At 40.2% G+C, this 23,509-nt stretch overlaps 1 protein-coding gene across 1 annotated transcript; it reads right to left on the bottom strand.

The window, feature by feature from the left end:
• Positions 1-1,636: 1,636 nt before the first annotated feature.
• On the bottom strand, positions 1,637-23,508 carry CRTAP (cartilage associated protein). The gene is made up of 7 exons (XM_026101348.2): positions 22,973-23,508; positions 19,175-19,324; positions 18,373-18,544; positions 15,768-15,896; positions 13,848-13,993; positions 11,912-11,995; positions 1,637-2,333 (listed from the first exon to the last, which is right to left on the bottom strand). The coding sequence occupies exons 1-7, from the start codon at positions 23,414-23,416 to the stop codon at positions 2,274-2,276; spliced, it is 1,185 nt and encodes a 394-aa protein (XP_025957133.1). The 5' UTR covers positions 23,417-23,508; the 3' UTR covers positions 1,637-2,273.
• Position 23,509: the final 1 nt, after the last annotated feature.

The following is a 23,509-nucleotide window of genomic DNA, read 5'->3' as shown; positions in this document are numbered from 1 at the left end:
TATGAACAGGCAAAACCTATTTAGAAGCTTTACACATACACATTATTTCCATGCAAGATGTATAGTTACAGAAAACATCAGGCCCAGCAACTTGAATTATAGGTAACACTCTAAGAGTCTTAAAGGCACTTTGTTTTTGCATTACAGTAGTACCTACAGGCAGCACACAAGAGTTAGGGCATCACAGAAAAAAACAGCCAGAAAACAATCTGTGCTTGGCAGAGCTTGTAAGTCAGTTTGGTAAATCATAATGAGAAAAAAGTAAACTAAACATGTTATAAAACCAAAACAATGCAGACGGGAATATCCTCCCCCAACCAACTCCATACCCTTCAGCGGTGGGACTTCTGGATACAAACGCTAGATGAAGATGTATCAAAGATGAAGTTATCTGAGCATATGATTTTAACTTCAATGGTATAGTTCCTGAGGAAAAAATCTGAAGCTGTTCTTCTAAGCAGGATTGAAAGCACAGAGACAAAAGAAGCCTCCAGAACAGTCGCCTCTCTCTTGATCACACACGTTTCGAACATGAGAAAACTAGGGATAAAGTAGAGAAGCTACTGCAGCAGGATATTATAATAGGCATATTTCAGGGTGAAGTAAATGATGTTTTATAATAATCTGCTTATAAATTTTAAAAGCAAATTTAAATTCCTAGATAAAATAACAATAAATGGAGTCCTAATATTATGTGGAACAAAAAGCGTAAGGAAATCTGATACATGCTCTGTATGCTGAAGGCATACAGCAAGCCAAATTCTGATCTCATAACTGCAAGTGAAGCTGGGTAAATTTCCTAAAGTTAAAAGGCTCTTGATAGATTTTCAGTTTGAGAATAAAAACTTGGCCCACCTATTGATTTCAGTGGATTAGTTGTGAGTTATACTAAAGAAACTTAAAAAAATCAAATCCTGCAAACATCTTTAATACACAATTTAACATTTTAAATTGTTCCATTGTAATCACAGACTGGAGGATAGTTGATCCTGTGGATTTTCCTTCTTTTTGTCTGTAGCAACTCAAAGGTAGAGCATATGTAAGCTATAGCAATAGCAAGTCAGCAAGATAGCATAAGTTCATGTTTTGCCTTTTTAAAACCCTAAAGCAGATTTTGTTTTCATAATTCACTTCTATTCAGCTCAATTAGGGTTCAGACGAAAAGGCACTGAATGCTCTTGTCTCCCCTTGATGTAAGCAGGATGAAACCACTTGCAGGACTTGGTCTTTAGATAGGAAAGACAGGAAAGTAAAGGATGAAATCCTGGATCCTCTGAGGTCAATGGGATTTCTGCTCTTCGGTACTCTTGTGCACTCATTCACTGTTCCTCTCTAATGCACTGTCTTTGGGACCCAAAATATTTCTCTATAGGACCCTGCCCTGTAATCAATAAAAATGTCAGGAACTGGCATGCAAATATTTTTCATGATTCCACTTAAAATTGCTTCAGACTTCACACCTGTACTTATTTTGGGGGTGAAAAGTATGCAGATTGTCCCACCAGACTAAAAAACATGCAAACTATTTTTCTACAAAAGAGAATAATAAATACATCAACCATTAATTTTTTATAGAAGATTTGCCCTACCTCACACAGGAACCACAACTTGTTTCCACAGAAAGAGTAAGAATTGGTAGGAGGAAGGATTTATTTATTGCATCATTTCTAAGTGACCTCAGTTTCACATCATGGAATTTTATATAGTTTTAAGAAAGATCAAAACCACATACAGAATTCTTAAAGCAATTTTTAGAAGATCACTAGCTGTTCTTTGTTAATCATCTTCTTTCACCTATATATAAGTTCTTATTTGCTACACTTTATCACTTTATCATAGAAAAAATGTCATATATAAATAATACAATTACATAGCTCAGAAAGTCTAGAGGAACTGTTATATCTTCCTCAGTTCATATTCTGACGAAAGTTCTTCAGAATTCAGCTATACTGTTACAACTTAATTGAACAGCATTGAAATGAGGAATCTTAGTTGTTAGCCCAGAAAATATGAACAGTCTGTTTCGTTGTGTTTGTGTAAGGCAGGAAAGCTCAAGAGGAAAATCCATATGCACCAATTCTGAAAACGCACAGTGAAAAGCTCGTGAAAGAGTCAGTGCAGCATGGCAGTGATCTTTCAGGAGTGGATCTTGTGACACATGATGGCACTTAAAGGAGCAGCTTTGAGGTATATCTAACTGGAACTACAGGTAACCAAAAACAATAGTAGGGAGCACTTTGCTTTTGTAAAATACTTCATGACAGCTTCACTTATCAGGATTCATTCTTCTCCTCTACTTCTAACAGCTCATCAAGGAATTCCACAACTTCACCCTAGAAAGGATTAAAATTAACAAGATACGTTAACTCTCTTCCTCAAAAGGAATGGAAAAATTTTAACTATTTTAATCAAAACATAAACTGCATAAACTGTAATAAGCTGTAAAACTAATTGTCTTTATGTCACACTTCATACAGAAGCTAGCACAACAAGCTTTTAAACTGTAATTAAATGGCCCATACAGGGGTAGCCCACATACTTGCAACAACATACAGACCTTAGAAGAAGGAAATGTTACAATTCACAGCAAATCTTGCACTTTTTCAGGCATTTAAATAGACAGTGAAAATCTCAAATTTAGAAAGTAGAGGCATAAATGATGAAAAAGCCTGTTAAATTAGGAAATTGTTAGAATATGATAAAACATTAAAGACCTTTAGAAAGCCTAAAAATTCAAAGCAAAAGTCTTCTGTAGAACACTATCTTTGTATCTCTGTCTGCTCTAACCCACGAATTTTCACATGCAATGCTTCAGTGCAGCAAAAATATAAAGAACCAGAAATACTAGAATGTTTTCCATATTGGAAACAAATGCTTTGGTTTTAAATTCAAACCAGAAAAATTACAGATATACAGAGGGACCTATGATGTAATTTTATAAACTCAACCCTGCTAATATGGACTACCAACCCAACATAACAATCCAACTCTCATTCTTTAAACTACTCCTGACCTAGTCATATATCATATATCATAGTCAAATGTGTTCCTGCAATCAAGCTTGAGTATTTTGGGTTGTTACTGCTCCACCAGCTGGAATTTACTGCCTCTTCAACCAAGCTATAGTAACTGAACTGCAACTTCTCGTAAAGGGTTTCAACCCGAAGGAACACAAGTCAGCTTAGGTAAAAAGGAAGTAGTAACATCCCAAACTATTCAAAATTGAATGTAGCAGCACATCTGCCTGCACCCTCAGAAATACTCATATTTTCCCATTTGCCCTCCATGCACAGTTCAGAAACAACACTGCCTAAGAGAAGGGAGACACTGTTGGAATGTCTCTGCATATTTTCACATTTGATGAAACTCAAATGCTGAACTGCAAGAGAGGTGTAAAGTGATTGAAGATGCCTAGCTTTAAATTTCCAACCTCTTATTCTAATAACTAGTGTGTTCTGTTAAACTGTTTTAATTTAACTGAGCTTTTTCCTAATTTCCTGTCCATCCTTTTTCCACATAAACTTATGTTCCAGAAAGGTCAAAAGATGTCATTTAGCTTTTCTTCCCAAACAAATCAACACTTTCTGATAGAAAAATATTCTGCTGGAAAATCTGATCAGCTCTTACTCACTCTCAAGTTTAAAATAATCAGAATTTATAACAGTTGTGTTGAAAGCAAATCATCTTCGCTTAGATGCTCATCTTCCATCTAGGATGGTATATGCTAGGAAGACTGCACCTCCAAGGCATATGCAGTTTGAGACTCAAAATTCTATAGTTTTCTGTTCTGATGAGAAAACAGCATAAAAACTTTTGTGATCAATGAAAATAATATGAAGAAATAGAGAATTTCTGTTTATTTTGAATACAACAAAATTAAAAGTATTAAGGTCACATTCTTCAGAAGTGTGATTAGCAAGGAGAGAAATAAGGAGAACCAAGCAAACAGAAAGAAAACTGGGAGGACAGCTGGCTGAAATCACTGCTGTTCTTGTTCCCAGTTTCACAGTTCCATCTTAAAGAACTGTTGAGTTCTTATTACTGTGAAGTGGTTTAGCAAGTCCAGAAGGATGGCAATTTATTTTGCTTTGAATTTGTTCAAAACATCTAAGTAGCCAATTCCATAAAAATGCAAGAAAAATTGCCAGCATTTTCATATTCCCTACTTGTCCTCCTGGTTGCAGGAAGTCTGGCAATTGGAAAACAGGAATTGAACATTTCTGTATGTTTTCCTTTGTTAAAAATATTTTGATTGCCTGAAGAGCCCAGTTATGGGAGGAATTCAATACCATTTCAAAATGCACAGCAAGAAAATATCCACTAGGTCCAATAGCCACTATGTAAGTTATATGTCATTTTAGAATTACAGAGACAGAGCCACAGAGAATGTAAGGTCCAGGTATTCTAGCACAGCTCCTAAATCTGTATGCATAAGCATTTAGATGCCTTTTGAAGGACTACAAACAGGCAGGTCTCACTAACTCTGAAGAGTTATGAAATTGGGAATAAAGGTATCTACTTTAGCAGGTCTCACGTCTAATTCAGATAGATTCTTTTATACCTCAAGGACATATTTTAATAAAAGAGTAACAGATATTGAGAAGGAATTCTCTTTCCAGTGTATCTGCAAAGACAACCCTCAAATGGTAAAAGTCTGAGAGGCAGGGTGAAGGGCAGAAACATTTGATAGCATGACCTAGAATGAAGTATGATAAAGACATGGTCATTTCAATACTGTGCCTTTGATAACTAAACCACCTAGGAACTTAATTGACTTCATATTATTTTCATGCTCATCAGAAAGGTAGGGTAATCCAAAAGATGATGATCCAGACAGAGTTCATGTGTTTTCTTTTGGCATGTTTTCCAGTCCAAAAACAGGTGAAAAAACAACTTTTAAATGGAAAATGATGTTTAGAAGCAAGAGTATTTGAAATAAAAACCTGACTGAAATCTCCAATGTTTGGAATTGATCTCTAGAGGTGGGTATGACAGAGCTTTTCTCGTCTAATGAGAAGTACTGAGGAGTAAGAAAGGTTGAAATGTGGCAAAAATAAAAAATACTTGCTGAAGCAATAACTATACAGAAAAAATGCTGTAATACAACTGAAAAATTGCCTGGGTTTTGGTTGTTTTTGAAAAGGCAGAAACACCAGATTATAAAGACACACAAAACCTGTAGTTAAAACATTTTTGCCTGTGCCTCACCATTGAAATGTAAAACATTTGCATGTTGTCGATATTGTGGTTGGCATCCTAATGAAAAGGTGATAATGCTACGTCAGAAGAGTTGATCACACTAACAGCTATAACTACATTGATCACTGTCCTTGCCCCATTAGCACTCACTTGACACAGCATCAGGCATTTTGCATGACTGAAGTCAGCAAATATTTCACAGGTGTTAATTCCAGGGAAAAAGCCTTCTGCTCACAAATATCTAACTTTGTGCTGGGCCATATGCCTGGAGCCTGAAAATCATCATATCACAATTCTGTGATATAATATAAGGACTGAGTGAGACATAGTTCCTCCTGTTGTCTCCTAAGTTCTTTGGGTCCTACATCACTAGGAAGAACAGCAAATTTTACATACAAAGACAGCTGCAAACCCATAACTCTTTCTGCTAGAGGGGCCAACAGCCATCCAGTACTAATGCAGGTTACATAAATATGCTGCTCAGACACAGCGCTGATTTAAATCAGGGTTGTGCAATATATGGCTCACAGCATGATTTAGGAGGCTGGGTGGCAGCTAATAAGTCAGTATGTGAAGTCCAACTAAGCTTGGGGAAGAGGAGGGCGTACAGTGAGGCCAGTACATCCCTGACAGTTAGGCAGCTGGCAACTAGAAAGTAAGTATACACATGTAGATGGCTTGGTCAGATGCTGGGAAGCACCTCCTCGTTGGCGTGTCGGCCCATGGTCCACAGTCACTGCCTTCTGGTTTGCGCTGAAGGCCAAGTGCATGTGCTGCAGAAACACCAGATCTGCCAGCAGCCAGTGTCCTGCAGCCTTGGACTGCAGACCTCATCCCTCTCCCAGTCCAGGGATGGTCAGCAGAAGGTGGGAGTGACAGGAAACATATATGGGAAAAGATGGAACAGGTATAGCCTGAAATAAGGGAGGTAGCATATCATATGGTGGCAGGGGAAGGTTCCCAGACCAGTGTCAGTGGTAGGAAGAATTAGTCAAGCTGATCTGATCAACTGGAGTCTTCAATTATCTGTTCGATATTCAAGTTGAGCACCTTGGCTTAGATTAACAACTGAACAGAGGCACAAAAAGAAAGAACAAGTTTTGTACCTCAATAAGTAGTTCAAGAAGGTCTTACAGAGGGTATGTAAGTGGATTACAATAAATAATAATTTTAAAGCAGAGTTCTTGGTCAATTCTGTATTACCTAAGCCCATCTAGTGCAACTAGTGCACCAGCTATTGTAAGTGAAGCTAGAGCCTTAGAAAAAAGAAATCCTAAAAAGGAGGAAAAATACAGACCTCCTCACTTATCACCTCAAGCTGAGTATCCATGACTGAGGTACACACTAGGCCAAGGATTGTTGCTGAGCTTTCCTTATGCACTATTAAATACTGCATTCACACACACAAAACACAACCTCTTGGAAAAAACATCTGTACTTTGGAGATCACTAAATAAACAACAAAGAGGAGAAGTTACCAATATCTAGCTCAGTTATGGCAAACTTGAGACTGATGGCCAACTTTTCTTTGGCCAGCAGCATTTAAACACAGTAGCAATCAGTAGCAGTTGAACCGCTCCCTGACAGATCCAGATGCTTCTCCTTTGGTTGCTAAAACTCAGCACTGCCTTCTGCTCAGCAAATATTAATCATCCCTAGATCCTTGCCTCCAACTGCAATCTTTTCTGTCCTTTCTCTCTGTGGTCTGGAAAAGTTCTGGAAAAAATAGTTTTCTTGCAATAACCCATACTTTCCATGCAGATTTGCTGATGACATTTTGTACAGGGATTCCATATGCACTGCAGTGTATTAGTCTGTTCTGCAGGGAAGTATCAGAGAATATTAAAATAATAATGTTCTACAATGAATTAAGATCTACAGAAAAAATATTTTTAGGGACACACTTTAAAGCATGATTGATTATCACTGAATGAATAAGAAAGTGTCTTTATCCTGACTAATTCAAGAAACCGAGCTTTAACAGACAATACATGCAGAAGAATTACAGAAGAATACAGAAGAATTGGCTGGATCTTTGTTTGTTTCCTTATGATCTATGACCCAAAAGGAAAATATTTATCCCACAAAATGTCCCTGGGTGTCCTTCACAGCAAGAAAACAGACTTTGCTAAAGTTGGAAGATCACGATGACTGGAGACTTGTTCAATAGTGACACTAACAAATTTGATTCTCTTAAATTTGAGTAACTAGTTGGGGATGCGACATGGAGTTAGATTAATGGAAAAAACTGTGTTTTGTTTGTTTTTCTAATGTGTATCTAGCTTCAAGGACTAACAGCCATTTAGCATGAAAGGAGACAAAGGTTTGATATGGCCCACTGTGGAGAACGTGTCCTCTGCAGGCCTGATACAGCCTGCAAACCAATACCATACAGCCCACTGACCAGTGATACTTTGAGGGGATATTATTTTAGGATAATAGTAAGATTTGTGTCAACGAGTGGCTCAGCCATGACGGCTGAAAGGTTTATTCAGCCTTCAATCAAGGAAAAGTTCCTTGATCTAAATTTCAATGAGAATATGAGAGTTCACTGTGACCACCTCAAAGCCCTCCTAGAATCCTCCATGAACAGTAAAGACCAGGCTTGACATTCCTCACATTCTAGCAGGGGAAAAAAAATCCCTTAATTCTTTGCGGAGAAAAACTATTTGGCCCTTAACTTGTTTATTTTTCAGATACTTAGTGTGCAGTGCGACCCACTGTCACATGCTTTTAGCTTTTTTTCAAATATTAAGAAAAGCTTATTGTTCTTCACATGTATGTTAAACTACTTTTCTTTAATATTTTTTCATTTCTTTTTTATATTGTTTATTCTGAATATATAAGTTATTTTCCCATACACCATGGGAGTTCACAGTACACTGCAGTGATTACAATTACATTTTACAGTAGTCTAATAAATGTGCTTTGCTCTTAACATTTTTGTAATTCCTATAAAACATGAGTCAGTCTATTTTCAGAGCAACTTAAACATTGCTCCCATTGCACTGAAAAGAGAAGCCTTCAGGTGGCTTTGTTTTTACACTCTACCCATGCTGTCTTTGTTGCTTTATGTTGTACATAGAAGTTTAAGAAAATCTGGGCAGGTAAAAGTCCTCCTAATTTCAGTACCTGCAACTCAGGGATATCCTGCCATTGGTGGTTGCAAGTGGTTTATAGGGAAGGACAAACAGCATTGACCATCACATACTCCTAATGGTAGAAAACAAGTGGGAAAAGCATGAAGCTTCTGAAGAGAGCCAGCCACATGGGCGGTATCTCCAGTAGGAAAAGAAGATGATAAAACGTTTCCTTTTCTTCTTTCTGCATTGAACAGGGACCATAACAATGACAATTACCTATTAACTAGCTCTTACACAGCTGCCGCCAGCTGTTTTCAGTGCAGTGGTGCTATTGTAGCTGTGTTGGTCTGAGGTCATAAGCAGGACAGGGTTTATAGGTCTGCTTTTACAACTTGCAGTCAGAAACACATTTGTATAAATCATTTGAACATATGTGAAAAGTGAGTTAATATAGCTGAAAATATGTTATTAGCAATTCTGAACAGAAAAACAGGCTGAATTCAGATTATTATTTGCTATCAGTAATCTACTGGGCCATCATGCCTTGATGCTATTTAATATCTTCTCCTTCCATCAGTCACATTAGTTCAACACTTACTCTCCTTTACATCACACTCAGGAATGAAACACTTAAACCTCAACTATTGTACAAACGGACACACACTTTGTATACAAATAAAAAGAGCAGGATTCCACAAAAAGAGGGTCAAAGCTGCCAACGGTTTTTCACCTACTGATTAAGTACTGAAAGAAAATTCACATTGTAGGATCATCGCAGCCAAATACTTGTGCTTCTTCTGCATTTTAGAACAGCTAAGTAAAGCTATCCCTGAAAAATATCTTCAAGAACACTGAATTTATGGGCCAGAAACTTGTCTCATATAATTAGCGTAGTGCTGAAGTTATATCTGCACTAGCTACATATCTGGCTTTTAACTGCATTTCACTTTGCTATTTAAACCTGTGCAATACTAGAAGTTCTATGTATTACAGCCTTTGTGTGTTACACATCTGAACTGAAATCAAGAAGCATGATTATCCATGGCTAGCTAAGATGACATGTGTAATGTTCTTTTAACTTCACTGTGGAAAACTCTGTAAGGATATTTAATAATAATTACTTTTAAGAAAAAGTAATTTGTAGCAAGTTGGCACTAATACTCTCTGTCACCTCTGCTATGTTGAATGTTTGAACTAAAGTTTTTCATATCCTTGTGGAAAAACATTAATAAAGTAATGCGAACAAGATAGTATTTCTTGTAGTGACATATGCAAAAATCATTACTACATGTTCCATGTATTACTGCAAGAAGCCACATGTTCTCGCTTGCTTTGCTAATGGGATTTAAAAAGACACACAGATGATCTGGGACATGGGAATGCTGAAAATTCTAAATAAAGTGAGCAGAACCATTTAGGAATAAGGATATATTCACCTAGGAAGAGATCCTTCTGCCATACTGATCCTTTCGCTTTGCCACAGTTCACTCAAGGAATGAAAATTATTTTTTTGCTCAGATTATATTATAGGATTTTTGGCCCACAAGCAACTATACAGACAGCAAACAGGGACCACAAAAACTCGCAAATGGCATGATCTGTGGCCCAAGAAGCACATGGTTTAAATAAACAGAGTGCACTAAAAAGAGAGGTTGCCTTCATCCTTAGCAATCTTTAATAAAGCTTTTACCGTAAGACCTTATCTGGGTTTTTCATCAGTTTTCAGCATTCTGAAAGAATAAACTTTTCTATCTGTGCCAGAAGAAATATTAAAAAAAAAAAAAACACTTATACTACCAGGTCCTGCTCATATAGCAGAAACTGCAAGGTAGCTATTTTATCTTTGCGCTATTCCTGCTCTGTCTGGACACCCTGGAAAGCTCCTGCAGCCAAGGAGAAGTTCTGCTAGCCAGGGATTTATGAGTTCACTACCAAAAGCCAGAGCCAAGCCAGAGGCATGGATGGCTTCCATCCCTCCCAGGTTCTTCAGCCCTGGTAAACTGTGGCACAGAAGCCCTTCAGCTTTTCCCTGGGAGAGAGGAAAAGAAACTTTTCTAGTACAATGAGAGTGTGGGATATGGATACATGTGGACCCAGTTATTTTGGTTGTTTAACTCAAATATGTAACCCACTGTAATGCTGCTTCCCTGACACTTCCCCAAAAGTTTAGTCTTACTTTCCATTGCACTTCCCTCCTGCAGAACCTAAGGTCATTTGCTATTGCACTTGTGAAATGGGCTACAGGAATGAATGCCAACAGATGAACACTTGCTTATTCTATACACAGTGCTCGAGTCTGAAGATTGTTTCCATAATCCCTTCAAGGCCCTCACAATGGACTGCTTCTCTCCTTCCTTAATTACTCATCCCTTTGTTTCAGAGGAGCAGATGTGAAAGAAGGAAAAAAATCATAAATTAAGTTTATGCCTAACGTAAGAAAACATTATGGGTAAAGCATAGTGTTTACACAAATCAACTGGGGAATATAAAAAAGTGTGCAAGTATTTACATACCCTGGTGGAAATCAATACAGACCAGTCCTCATTCAACTTAACCTTATAACAAGCCTATTAAACTGTCTTTCACAGAGTTTTATCACAATGGAAAGACTTCTCAATCTTCCTAACGTCTAGTAATCTTGCAATGGAATTTTATGTATAGACTTGTTTTCAGGTCACTAGCATACTGAAAGGCAGCACAGACATATTATTATTTCTCCACTGTAAAATACTCTTTCCCTGTGTGCTGGATAATGTAAAAATTGCAAAGGTGATTTCATTTTATAACATAAAACATCTTTCTCTTTTCCATTATAACTAAAAACACCTCAACAGTGCTCATTACAAGTATATTGCCCTATGCTGTAATTCAGCATAGCTCTTTGTCAACACCAGCAATGAACTGTTCCCATATCTGAAGATTTCTTAAACTTTTAAATGAAAGGTTCTGAAAACAAAACAAAAAACAACCCAAAGCCTCCATGATTTATGCTTTAATTTCAACTGCGGAGGACAAAGAAATATCCTTTCAACAATTTAACTATTTTTCCTGCACAGAAAAACCCACATTACATATTTCATATCTAATAGTAGTCATTATATGTTATTTGGACATGAATTCCAAGCAGTTAAGAAGCAAGACTGGGTGACCAAAATGTTACTGTGCAGAAAGAAATAACAGATAACAGGACTTCCCTTCGATAAAACTTACAATTTAGGTGGTTACTTCTCGACAAAATTACACAGATTTTTAAATCTAGTTTAAACTAGGTTTCAGGAGAAAAAAAAAACAGAAAAATGTTTGGTTTAGATATATATAGACTACTTTTGTGCCCCCTGGTGTTACAGCTTGCAAAGTGGATTGATTTTTTTGTCTGAGCAGACTATATTTACGGTTGTGTTAACAGTGATACTGCCCCATATTCTTTTAAATGGTACATGAGTCATCTAAAGGTCTTTGGATTTGCTTCTTATCTTGATTTACAAAATAAAAAAATTACAATAAATTGGTCAAGGCGACAAGGAGATTTTTCCATATTAGATGAGTCCCAGAATTCTATCTATATATCATCTTCACTTTAATATGATTGCTAGGTTTTTTGACTACAACTTTCTCTCTAGAAAACTCACCTCATCATCATCCATCACATGCTGCTTTGCAAATTCATACATTTCCAACTGGAGTGTGGTTATGTTGTGGTATCGAACTGCATCCTAACAAAAAAACCCCAAATTTCTATGTTATTTTAGGACAGCAAGACAAGGAAGTGTCATCACATGTATTTGAAACTATTCCAGTGAAACTAGATCTAGACTCGGTAGAAGGCAGATCCTGGGAAAGTGGGGTTAAAACGTTTGAAAAAGGAAACAGCAGAACAGCAAGCAGCGTGTCCAAAGTCTTCCATGGATCCTTCTAACCATAAGCACCACTGGTTTGAGAAGAACAAAGCACTCCCCTCTTTCTCATGTTTCAAAGCATTGGCTGGCCTGAGAATAAAGGAATGAGACTGCCAGAGCTCAGCAACAGCCTGTGCCTACATTCCAGCGGGCTTTGGATGTGAGAAAGCCTCTGTCTCCCTGTGTACTGCTGCATGGCAGTGGGCAGTTCTGGCAAAAGGAGACGCTGAGCTATTTTGCATCACACTGACTCACTACCCCAGCCTGAGTCCGGGGTAGGATTATTCTGCTTGGTCATCCATCTGTCCCTCCTCACTTCCTCAGGTTGTTTGCCTGGGCAGCACAGTTTAACTCATAGTCAGCTACCCCTATATTTGTGAACACTGCCAATCTAATTTGCTTATCCCATTTAACTCTTTCAGGGGCAAAGAACAGGAGAGTCTTCCTCTTTCACAAGGACACCCAAAGCTTAGTGCCAGAGCCAAATGCTGCTGTCACCCTTTCTACCACTTTGTGAAAATAAACCAGAGACATTATGTTTTTTGTGGCAACTAGGACAGCAAGCAACTTCTGTTCCTATTTAGATGGATCAAAGTTCAAGAAATTACAGCTGTGTGCATTTAATATTTTATATTTAAAAATTAAATTATCTGTAATCCCCAAATCCTGAGAAGTTATCAATGAAACATCCAGAGTTAAGGTGTAGGGACCTTGTTCTGTCTTTCCTGCACACGTATGCCAAATCTGCTCGTGGTTTGATTTTTCATACTGTTGCTAAATCCCTCACTCACACCACCGTCAAGCATTGTCTCCAGTATGGCTACAAAGTGCAGTTCTACTCTGAAGAGCAGTGACATCCGAGTGGTCCCTTTCCCATGCAAGTTCAGACTCACTGCTACGGCCTGAAAGTACCAAATGATTTTTCACTGTATGCAGTCTCTGTCAGCCCTGCAGTGCAGACTTTGGTTTCCAGTGTGCAGATAAGGCAAGTCTTGCACCTAAATCAACAACTGTCCACAGAGAAAAAGCATTTAACTCAAATGGAGTGGTATTTTTGACTTGAGATGGCTGGCCTGAGAGGAAGAAAAGTGAGTACTCATCAAATTAGTATTCTAACTTGGATAATTAGGTGCAATATGGCTGTAAGCCTTTTTTGCATTTTCTGTCCTCATCCACCCAGCTTTGTTCTAAATGGAGTAAGTGGAAAGTGGGTTTAGCTGGTGTTATTATATCCAGACACATTCCAATGCCAACAGAACCTGAAATAACAAGGAGGTGAGCAACTACCTCTTGGCAAATAACGAGTGACTGACATAAGCCCATGTATGACTGGAGTGATCTTTCAATCAGGAGATTTCAGCGGCCAGCTGTTTTATTAATCTGGGTAGATAAGGACACAAACATACCTAAGTGGCAGACAAGGACCAGTGAGAATTTACTCATTATATTGCAGCATATTTCAGCATAAAGGGAAGAACTATTATGATATTACACAGTACATTTCTGTGCACAACTTTCTATATGGTTTTAATAAAACAGTTGTTTTTAACTCCAGATACTGGAGTTAACTAGATAACTAGATAATTCCCATTTTTTACAGCTTCTAACTCACTGATTTCCAGGGAAATATCTGAATGTGCTCAGAAGGCATTTTGAATCATTTACCTACCGATCTGGGCTGAAAATCTTCTTCCTTGAGTCCCCATTTGTCTTTATGGTATTGATAATAGACCATGTTCTGTTTCATTACTTCATCTTTTTGGTCAAACAGAAGGTAACTAGCAGCACAAGAGGCTGCATTCTTCATGTCATTCACTAATGAATAAAAGCAGAAAAAAAACAAACAAAAAGAAACAGACAAGGTAAATGAACAGAAAGGACAGAATTCCTTTTCTTATCTAAGCCCAGAAAAACTCAGATGGAAATAGGACCCATTTTCCACCTCCCCACCAGCTTCACTAAAAAAATAAGCAAACAATTGCTTCCCAGAAAGAACATGCTATTTTTCTGTTCTGAACCATGAAAGGCCACAGATTCAAAAGTGGGGACTGCTTACCAGTTTTGCAATATGTGACACAACACAAGTTTATGGCTATAAGCATCAGGTCATGCACAAGAGCAATAGGGGTGCTTGGCTGCCCTAAGAGCTATCTTCCTCTTAGGCAAAACGGACATAACTTACTATCAACATTGATGATCATTTTCTAAATCATTATATTCCCACGATGGTTTTCTATGAAAATCCTAACCAAAAGTCCCACCCAGGTATTCCAATATCAGTAAAGTATTGACCCATAGTTTGGTGACTCCCATTGTGGTGTTTCTTAAAAAAACCACACAACTGCCTCCCACCCCGCCCCAAACAAAACAACCCCCCCCCCCATCCTTTGTGTTACTAGAATCGACCAAGAGGGGGAAGAGTGAATGTGTGAAAGGAGTAGTCAAACAACATATGCAAAAGTCATTAATAGCTTGGGTCTACACAGCTGGCTAATTCTTCCTTTTGATGTTAGAGCCCATAGGAATGGCAGTAAGGGCAATATGTGTTCTTCACAGTGCGGGTACCTCCTCATGAAACCACAAAATTCACTGAACGTTTTACCTATCAAACGTGTAATCACTGAGCACCAGCACACTATCATTTGGGTTAAGTGGTCCCCTCTTCCTTCAAAACCCATTTAACCCCATGTGCCTCCATTCTAATGAGATTACGGGAATCCACTAGGAAAAGAGACAACGGTATGAGATACTCTGTAGGTTTCTCTGTGGAAGAAATTCTGAATAGTAAATCAAGAACTGAGTATTCATTCAATGGCTCATGTTATGTTCAAAGTGCTGCCTTGAAATCACAGTTTTTCCTTCTCTCTAACTGAATGATATGGAAGTTAAAAAAAAGTTCTTGTTAGAGCTATACATTCAGCTGTTTACAAACCACGTGGGCCTAAAAGCTTGACCACCATGGGGTTTTTTTTGTACCAGTGTCACCACACAGATCTACAAAATGAGTCTGTGTTATTGCATGGGCATAATCCAGTGTGTAGGAAGTGGCTGACACTGTTTACCCTAAGGTGTCATATTACAAACTACTTCAAAAAGGCAGAAGAGCTCATTTAAACATCTAAAATACACATGATGAAATTTTACCGTTTATATAAAGCTATGAAAGGGATAAGTAACTTGTGCTGGCAGTGGGTATCATAAAGAATGATGGACAATGTGATACATCAGATCACACTTACTCAGTAACCATTTCATTTTTCTGACACCCAAGTAGAGACCCATCACAACCAAGCATATCTGAAAATGGAGGGGCTTGGCCTGGGCAGAATCCAGCCATTATGGGACTTATGTTCAGCAATTTATTTTGTCATGGATAATTTTATGAGCAGGGGAGGCATACATATGTTTATCTCACATGTCTGTTAACTGCAGCTATACAGCAAGAAAAAGACCCCAGATGTCTCGTGAAAGTCCCAGAAAAGGTTAATATGCAGATTCTGGAGGCTACTACTACTAGAGGGAAAAGACTCTCAAGGAAACTTTTGCACATTATCTAAATGTTATTTAAGCACATCAAATCACTACTTACATTTATAATAGGCAAACTGTAAGTAATGGTACATGGTTGCCACAAATTTCTCGACAACAAAGCCTCCTATAATGGGTGTCAGATTACTCTCGCACTGCACTTTGCATGCAAGGACTTCAATATAATGATCTAGAAGGAAGAAGACAACAATACAGGAAACGGATAGAGCACAGTGAATTATTATAACCCCTCCCACTAGCTACCCATTAAAATTTGGGCTTGTAAAGCTCTCCTGGGTCCTATGCAGCTGAGGCTTGGCATCTATAATTCCATCTGAAGTACATATCAAGTGCTGATACTCAGCCCTTCTGTAAAAGTCATTAGGGTCTGGATTTCAAACATATCAAAACTGCAATCCAAGAGAACTAATAGTTATGTTTCACTGACACCTACAGGCAGTTTGTGGTTGTAGGTTTTTTATGAAGTATCATGGAGTACCACATTATTTCATGTGAACTTAACAGTGCTATTTTTTAATGTTTGATAGTCTTTGCAATTTCGTTAAATTATTGCATAATTAAGGTCCACACACTGCTGAGTACAACAATGTCGCAGAGAAAGACACAGGGTAATTGCAAAGTAACTCTCCAGGGACGGCGGCATTTGTCAAAATTTGTATGTTCTGAAGGGGAAGACTGACACAAATATGCTGCTCACTACAGAACAACTTTCATCCAGAAAAGTTTGAACTTCAAGCTCAGTCTACAGTCTACAAAAGCTTCATATAATGCGATAGGACTAGAGGTGATCTTATCTTCAAGAAAACACATTCCTAGAAAACCTTCCATCAGAGAAATTCCAAGACTTTCCAGGACAAATAACATTAAGCAACAACACCTAAGAAATATTTCAAAGCCTTGGTTTCCCTGTTAGCCACGTTTGATAGGTTAAGCAAGTAATCTAAGGTTATGCAGCAAGTCACTGGCAAAAGCAGCAGAAGAACAAAGGCTCCTTCCCCTGTTTTTATCTCTGATGACTCCTAACATGAAGAGCACTGAAGCTAACTGACAGTGTCTGGCCAAATGAAATTACTAGACCTGGCTTTTACAAGAGCACTGGAGTCTCCAAACACAGTAGTGTGAACTTCCAGCCAGCATTTAGAGCCAGAGCCATGAGTTCCTCAGTGGAGCGACCCTGTGCAATGAAGACAGCTGGCTTCCAAACATAACTGATTGTTCAGTGATAAATGTGTACCTAATGCAATCACCACATATTTCTGCTTAACATTTTCTGCTTCATCTACCTTCTACAGTAAAAACCTTGGAGGCAGGATGTATTTTCCTGGAGCAACAGCACAGTTCAGCTGAAGTTTTTCAGCACTGCAAGTAAATTTGAATTTTCTTACCTCACGGATGAAGATAAAATATTTAAAATACATGTGGCCCTGATGACATCATGTGGTACGCTACATCTCCTTCCCACCATTACTGCTGGAATTGTCCTTTCATTCGAAGCAGGAAAAGGAAGGGTGATGGCAAGTGCCAAGCGCAGCTGGGAATGGACACAGCAGAGGAGCCATGGCTACTCTTTACAAGGGCTAAGGAATTATCTGGATGTCAGGGCTCTGGGCTACTTGAGGAGAAAGCCTGTGTTCATGCTTTGCTGACTGTGATGTGACCTCCACCTCTTGTCTGGTGTCCTAGACACCTGCCTGCTTTGCCTACAAGTAAAGTAAGGCTTGGGGAATAGCCTGCAGTAGCTATTCCATGTTAGCTGTACAGGTGGACACTGACTCCACATCGAGATACTGTGGAGCTGTTCTTATATCAACTTATTTCACAAAAGTTTCCCCCGCCACAACACACATGTTGGCTTTAGGACAAAAGCTTAGGCTGATTTTCCTTTTGGCAACTTAGAAATTCTGTTGCATTTTTCATGTTTCGAAATCTATTGAAAAAAAAAACCCGCCATGCATTCTCCACACAAATATTGTCAGCAACACTGAGCCCACAGATCTGAGAAAATGACCCGTTTCTTTCGCTACTGAAGAGCATAAGAAATGTGTATGTGCCATTTTGACAACAATCACGAAAAGTGGTATCCCTCTTCCTTTGCAAAGCACTGAATTTTTCAAAGTTATACGCTTAAGAAAAAAAGTATCTGCTAGCAAAACTGTACTGTAGGTCATATGAAAAAGAGGCAACAGAAATTTGTCATATTTATCAGAAAGGAGATATTATCACCAGTGATGCTGAAACCACGCAGTGGTTTTGGAAGGCAGGCTAAATATTGAGCCTCAAAGGCAGCCAAATTGATATTGAAATTACAGTCAAGAGATTTGACTGGATAACTGTTGCTAGCTGGATGGAATAGTTGTTACTATTTACATATCTGTTTTATTTTGACATGCTTAATTTCCATGTTAATGTGAGAACCCTCTGTTCTGACATCCCACTCATATATATTACATAGAAAAAGAAGGGTAAACCAGAATCGAAGCAGTTTTTAGTGACTCTAATAAACTCATATTGGCCCAAACTGAGCAGGGAACAGCCTGTGCATTTCACATTGCAAATTGAGGAAGGAGGACTTGCTAACTCATTGTAAGGATAAACTGAAGTGTACTTCCAGCACTTTTTTTCCTTACCATTTCCTAACCACTCACCTGCAATGGAGAGATAGAACTCTTTAAAATCTTTGATCTCTCGGGAGCCTTCACAGGCTGCTGTACAGTCATCATGGGCTTTGAAGAAATCAGGAAGAGCCAGTTCCATGTCTGAGATGGACGTTCTCCAGTTGTCACCGTTGTATGCTCTCACAGCCCTGACAAAGAGATTCTGAAAAACAGGCAGGAAGGAAAACTAGTGGTAACTGATCTGTGGAAAGCTGTGTGTAAATTTTGGTACCTTGAGTACCAAATGTCTTTTCTTTTGAATTATGAGGATTCAAACACAGTAATTCAGACATACAGAGACCTCTTTTACTATATAAGCTGTTACTCAGTTTACATGAGGACAACAAACACAGATGATTAAAGGATTTTACCAGATATTTACTGGTAGGGTATGTAATTCCATTTCAGATTAACAGAAAAATCTGCTGGACAGAGGTAACAGTGTGATTCTAAAGCAAAGATTTTGACAGAGATTTTCAATGGAGTCTGAACACTAAATATCTTAAATATTTTAAGCTGTGCTGCTGCTGCACTGACACATTTGAATAACTCTATGCACCTCCTTAGTTGTATACGATTTGCTGAGACTTATGGAGCAGTGAAAAGCACAAGAGGTGAGAAATACTGAATGCATGAAGAAGGTAGAACAGAGATGACTCTGAGGAAGACAGGAAGAGTGAAAGCAGAGTAAGACCTGAGAATATGTAAGCAAATGAGATCCTTGAATCTCACACTATAACGCAAGTAATACAAAAGTTCCAAAGTTCCAGAAGACTATGAATCAAAAGTATACCTCATAGGGTTTTGTTTCCAAGTCTTTAATATGCTCCTCAGCATCAGGCATGGTCTTATAGTAGGCCATATTTCTTTGCATCATTTCATCATCTGGATGCTTCAGAAGAAATGTGTGAGCTGCTGCAATAGCTTTTGGAAGGTTATTAGCCTAAACAGGGATTGGGGGAAGGAGGAAGAGGAAATAAAGGTTAAATGAAAAAGCCGCTTCAAAGTTTCCAGTTTTTGTCAATGAACTTTCCTGCAGTCTCTGTATTCCCACACTTACTTCTACTGAAACCAGAGTCTCAGCGGATACAATGGTATGGTAAATCGGATAGTATGCTTCTCAGTTTTACTACTGCATGCACCACTGTGAACATTTCATTCTGGTTTTCCTTTAAAAAGTCTATGATTACTGCACATAGTATAGATGATGATTAGAAATAGAATACTTTTTTCCTCTTCCATCTCCACTGCTTGCTCGTAAAGCTGTCAAGGCACAACATTATACTGCTGCTCCTGTGCAGGATAAATCACACAGCAATTACTGATGTTAACCCGTAGATACCGGGTGGGAGTCATCACTTACCACGTTTTCATGGTGTTTATGTAGCTTATTTGCCCAGCAGCATAGGGGACAATAGTACAGGAATACAACTCCTTGATGATGTTATGAACTTCCAGCAAACAGCAGTTATTGCTCAGCAATTGCGTCCTAATACATTATATGATTTTCTGCATGCATTTTTAAACTAACCAAACTGCAAACTTTAATCTCCATCAGAGATACTTTGCCAAGGATGTGTTCCTCATTTACAACTAGGTATGTGCCAAATGCGTATGTGCTTCTACATTTGTGTGCCTCTATATATACATAAATCTAGAGAGCATATATTTATGTAGAGAGAGAGAGAGAGAGAGAGAGAAAGCTTTACGTATTTGTGAAATATTAAAACCTTTTCTCTTGTAAAAGAAGATCCAGATCAACATGTCCAGATAGTGTACGCATGTGTAGGAGATATAGAGTTCCATCTAACATCCGAAATAGCTTATGGAAACATACATATAAAACTATGAGCAAGAATCACCAGCATGTACGTGCATGCACTCCTCCATTTGTATCCATAAAAAGTGCTCCTTCATTTCAAAAAGAAATTTGAGAGACTATTACACCACTGAAATATTTCAGCCCTAACATTTGCTCTTGCTGCTGTGCTGCTATAAGTGTCAAGGCGCTGGAACGATGCCAGCTGCACTTCCTGGCTGTCCCAGAACTATGCACTTCCAGGCAGCCCAGACGTTGCTAAATGCAAAGGCGAATCTCAGCTGCACTTTCGTCAAATGCCTAATATCTCTTGTGCTTTATGCTTTAACGTTATTTGCTGGTAGGCTGACGGGTATTTCATTTTTGCTTAGTCCGTGATTTACCCTTGGTTTAAAAAAAAAAAATTGTAGAAACACATTCTTAAGTAGACTCAGCGGCCTTGAGAAAGACGGCCCTCCAGAGGAACAAGCAGCAGCACAGAAACATCTGCTCCCAGGATCTAAGACGTGGCAAAATTTAACTGTTGAACACACCTGAATAAATACATGGTCACCCTAAAAAAATTACAAAAACCATTTCCCACCCCCTTTTTCCGACATGGTAAATGATGTTACGGAAAAAAAACCCTGACATTGCTTCTTCAGGAAACCAGCAGCCAGGAAAATCCCTCTGTACGTAGCGGCTTGTATCTGCAAAATCCCTCGTACGCCGAACCCATTCAGAACTCTCCAAGCGAGAGAGAAGAGCTCAGCAATGGAGATTTTAAATAACAGATGCTGGAGAGAGAAATGGCAAACTGCACCTCACAAACCTACTGCAAATGTGATCAAAAAGCAGTTCAAAGGGGGCGAGTTATTTTCTCCAATTTCCCTTTTGCATTCACACCTGCCAGTTACTAAACTGTATCAGAAACAGTAAGTAGGAAAAATTTTTCTTCCAAAAACATTATTGACGTGATACATACATTGCAAACTTTGTACATACCACCAGAGGAATGGACAGTTAAAATAAGCAGGGCAATAAATGGAAACATTGGAGATGATGTCATGTTGGTATCTGTATACTGATCTGATAATTACGAAAGTGACTGCCCATTCCGTTGTTCGAAAGAAATGCTCCTTGTTTAATGTCTTCTGTTCTCTAACCTGTGTGCCGAGGCTTTAGGTAAGTTTTTCAGTACAGTCTTAGAGATGACTTTAAATGCACCGAATTATGCCCATGTAATATTGTGCATATAGACACTTACTGTTGCATGAGAGCACGTTTCCTTGCTTTAGCTTAGGTAACTTGGGGAAAAGATTTAAACTTTACATGGATTTACACTTACTTTTACTTAAAAAAAAAGTGTCCTATAAGGAAGACATAGCAACAGTTAATAAAAAGTGTGTTTTCAAGCAGCAATCTTAAAAGGAACACACAAGTATACAACCCTATATAATGAATACTGTGATATACTGGGAGGGACTCCCTAAATGAAAGAAACAATCTAACCAAACCAAACAATTCAGGCTTGTTTACCCCCTCCTCTCCCCCCAGCTGTCCCATTTATTTGAAATGCAAGTAACTGCAGGACTGAGGGCATGGAATGAAGGAGGGACCTTCATTTAGAGAATAACGAAAGATGAAAATGAGAAAGGAGTGAGAAAGCTGTGAACCAGATGCTGGACAGGAGGATGAGAAGCTAGAAATACATGATGAAATCCGGTAAAAGAGATGTCCCCAGTCTTGGCTGACCTTAGAGGAAAAAAGTAAATACTATTCCAGGGCTAGCATTAGTATCATACTTCAAAAGTCGATTTTAGCTTTTTCTTCTCCTGCAGCTGTAACAAAATTGGAGTTTCGTAGGCACCGTGTTACCTGTAAGTCCCATGTTGGGGACGACTGCACTTGAAAGAACTGGAAGAGAAGAGAGCGAGTGTGAGGAGGTTGGACAAGCTGAGGGAGAGGAGGCAGTGCAGCGAGCTGCAGCATAGCAGTGACATGAAGCGTTTGAAAAGGTTTTAAAGCAGGTTAGGAGAAATTAAGGCAGACGGAAAGGCAAGAAGGCCAGGGGTACGCACAACTATGACATAAAGAAGCAGGATCTGGTGGCTGGGGATTTGGGAAGGACTGGAAGCTACTTTAGGGGATCTGCTGGATGAGTTGTGGAAAAACTAGTGAAGGTCAGGATGGTACCATGCGGGCAAGTAGGTGCAAAGACAAGGCATGAGCTGGTCCAGGATGGATTATGCAAAAAGGGGGGTGGAAGGAACAGGCTGAAAGATCTGCCGGGCAGATGAGGATGCGCAGGGCCGGCACCCTGGGAGGGAGGGAGCCCCAGCTGGGGAGAGCATGGAGGAGGGCAAGGAGGAGAAACAGAGCGGGGCTGATAGGCGTTTGAGGCTCAAGTGGTCTGGAAGAGGTGAGAGGGGATGACACGACGGGCTATGGGCTAAGATAAGCTGCCCTGAAGACTGGGCTGTAAGTAGGTAGGACGGGGCGTTTCTCAAGCCTCGGGCGCCCTAACGGGGCACCTACGGCAGCCGGTGGCCCGCAGGGATCCGCCGAGCCGTCCGTGCCCGCCGCGATGCCCCGCAAAGAGGCCCGCTTCAGCGGCGGGTCAGCCAGCGCCAGCGAAGATTTCGCCGAGAGAAACACCGCCGAGGCGCCCCGTGCCGATGACACGTGCCATTTCCTCGCGGGGGCAAGCCCCGCCTTTGCACGCAGCCCCCCCGCCGCGGGGCCGGGGAAGGGCACCGGAGGAGGCAGGGAGGCGGCAGGGCCGCGCCGTACCTTGAAGTAGGCGAACTGCAGGTACTTGTAGGGCTCGCGGCGCTGGAAGTCGTCGAGGAGGTCGCGGCTGGGCTGCGCCTGCCGGAAGGCGGGCAGCCCCTGCTTGCAGCGCCGCAGGCACTGCGCCCGCCGCAGCACCGCGGCCACCAGGCGCAGCTCGGCCAGCGCCCCGCCGCCGCCGACCGCGGGGGCCGGGGGCGGCGCGGCGGCGGTGCAGTTGCGGTGGCAGAAGGCCTCGCTGTCGCGCAGCAGGCGGTAGAGCCGCACGCTCACTTCCAGGTAGCTGACGCTCTCGGGCCAGTTCTCGGTGCTGTACTGGTCGAGGCCGTAGCGGTAGGCGGACTCGAGCGGCATCAGCTCGTCCCGCGGGAAGCTGCGGAAGCTGTAGCGCTCGTACTGCGCCGCCGCCGCCGCCAGCAGCGCCGCCGCCAGCGCCAGCCACATCCCTGCGCCCCGCTGCCGCCTCGCCGCCGCCGCCGGACACCACGTCGCCGCGGCGACAGGACGGGGCGGTGCCGGGGGCGGGCGAGGGCGGCG

Source organism: Dromaius novaehollandiae, chromosome 2 (genome assembly GCF_036370855.1).
Source record: "Dromaius novaehollandiae isolate bDroNov1 chromosome 2, bDroNov1.hap1, whole genome shotgun sequence".
Lineage (NCBI taxonomy): Eukaryota > Metazoa > Chordata > Aves > Casuariiformes > Dromaiidae > Dromaius > Dromaius novaehollandiae.
The sequence above is the reverse complement of the archived record's forward strand: the minus strand, read 5'-3'. Positions and strand labels throughout refer to the sequence as shown.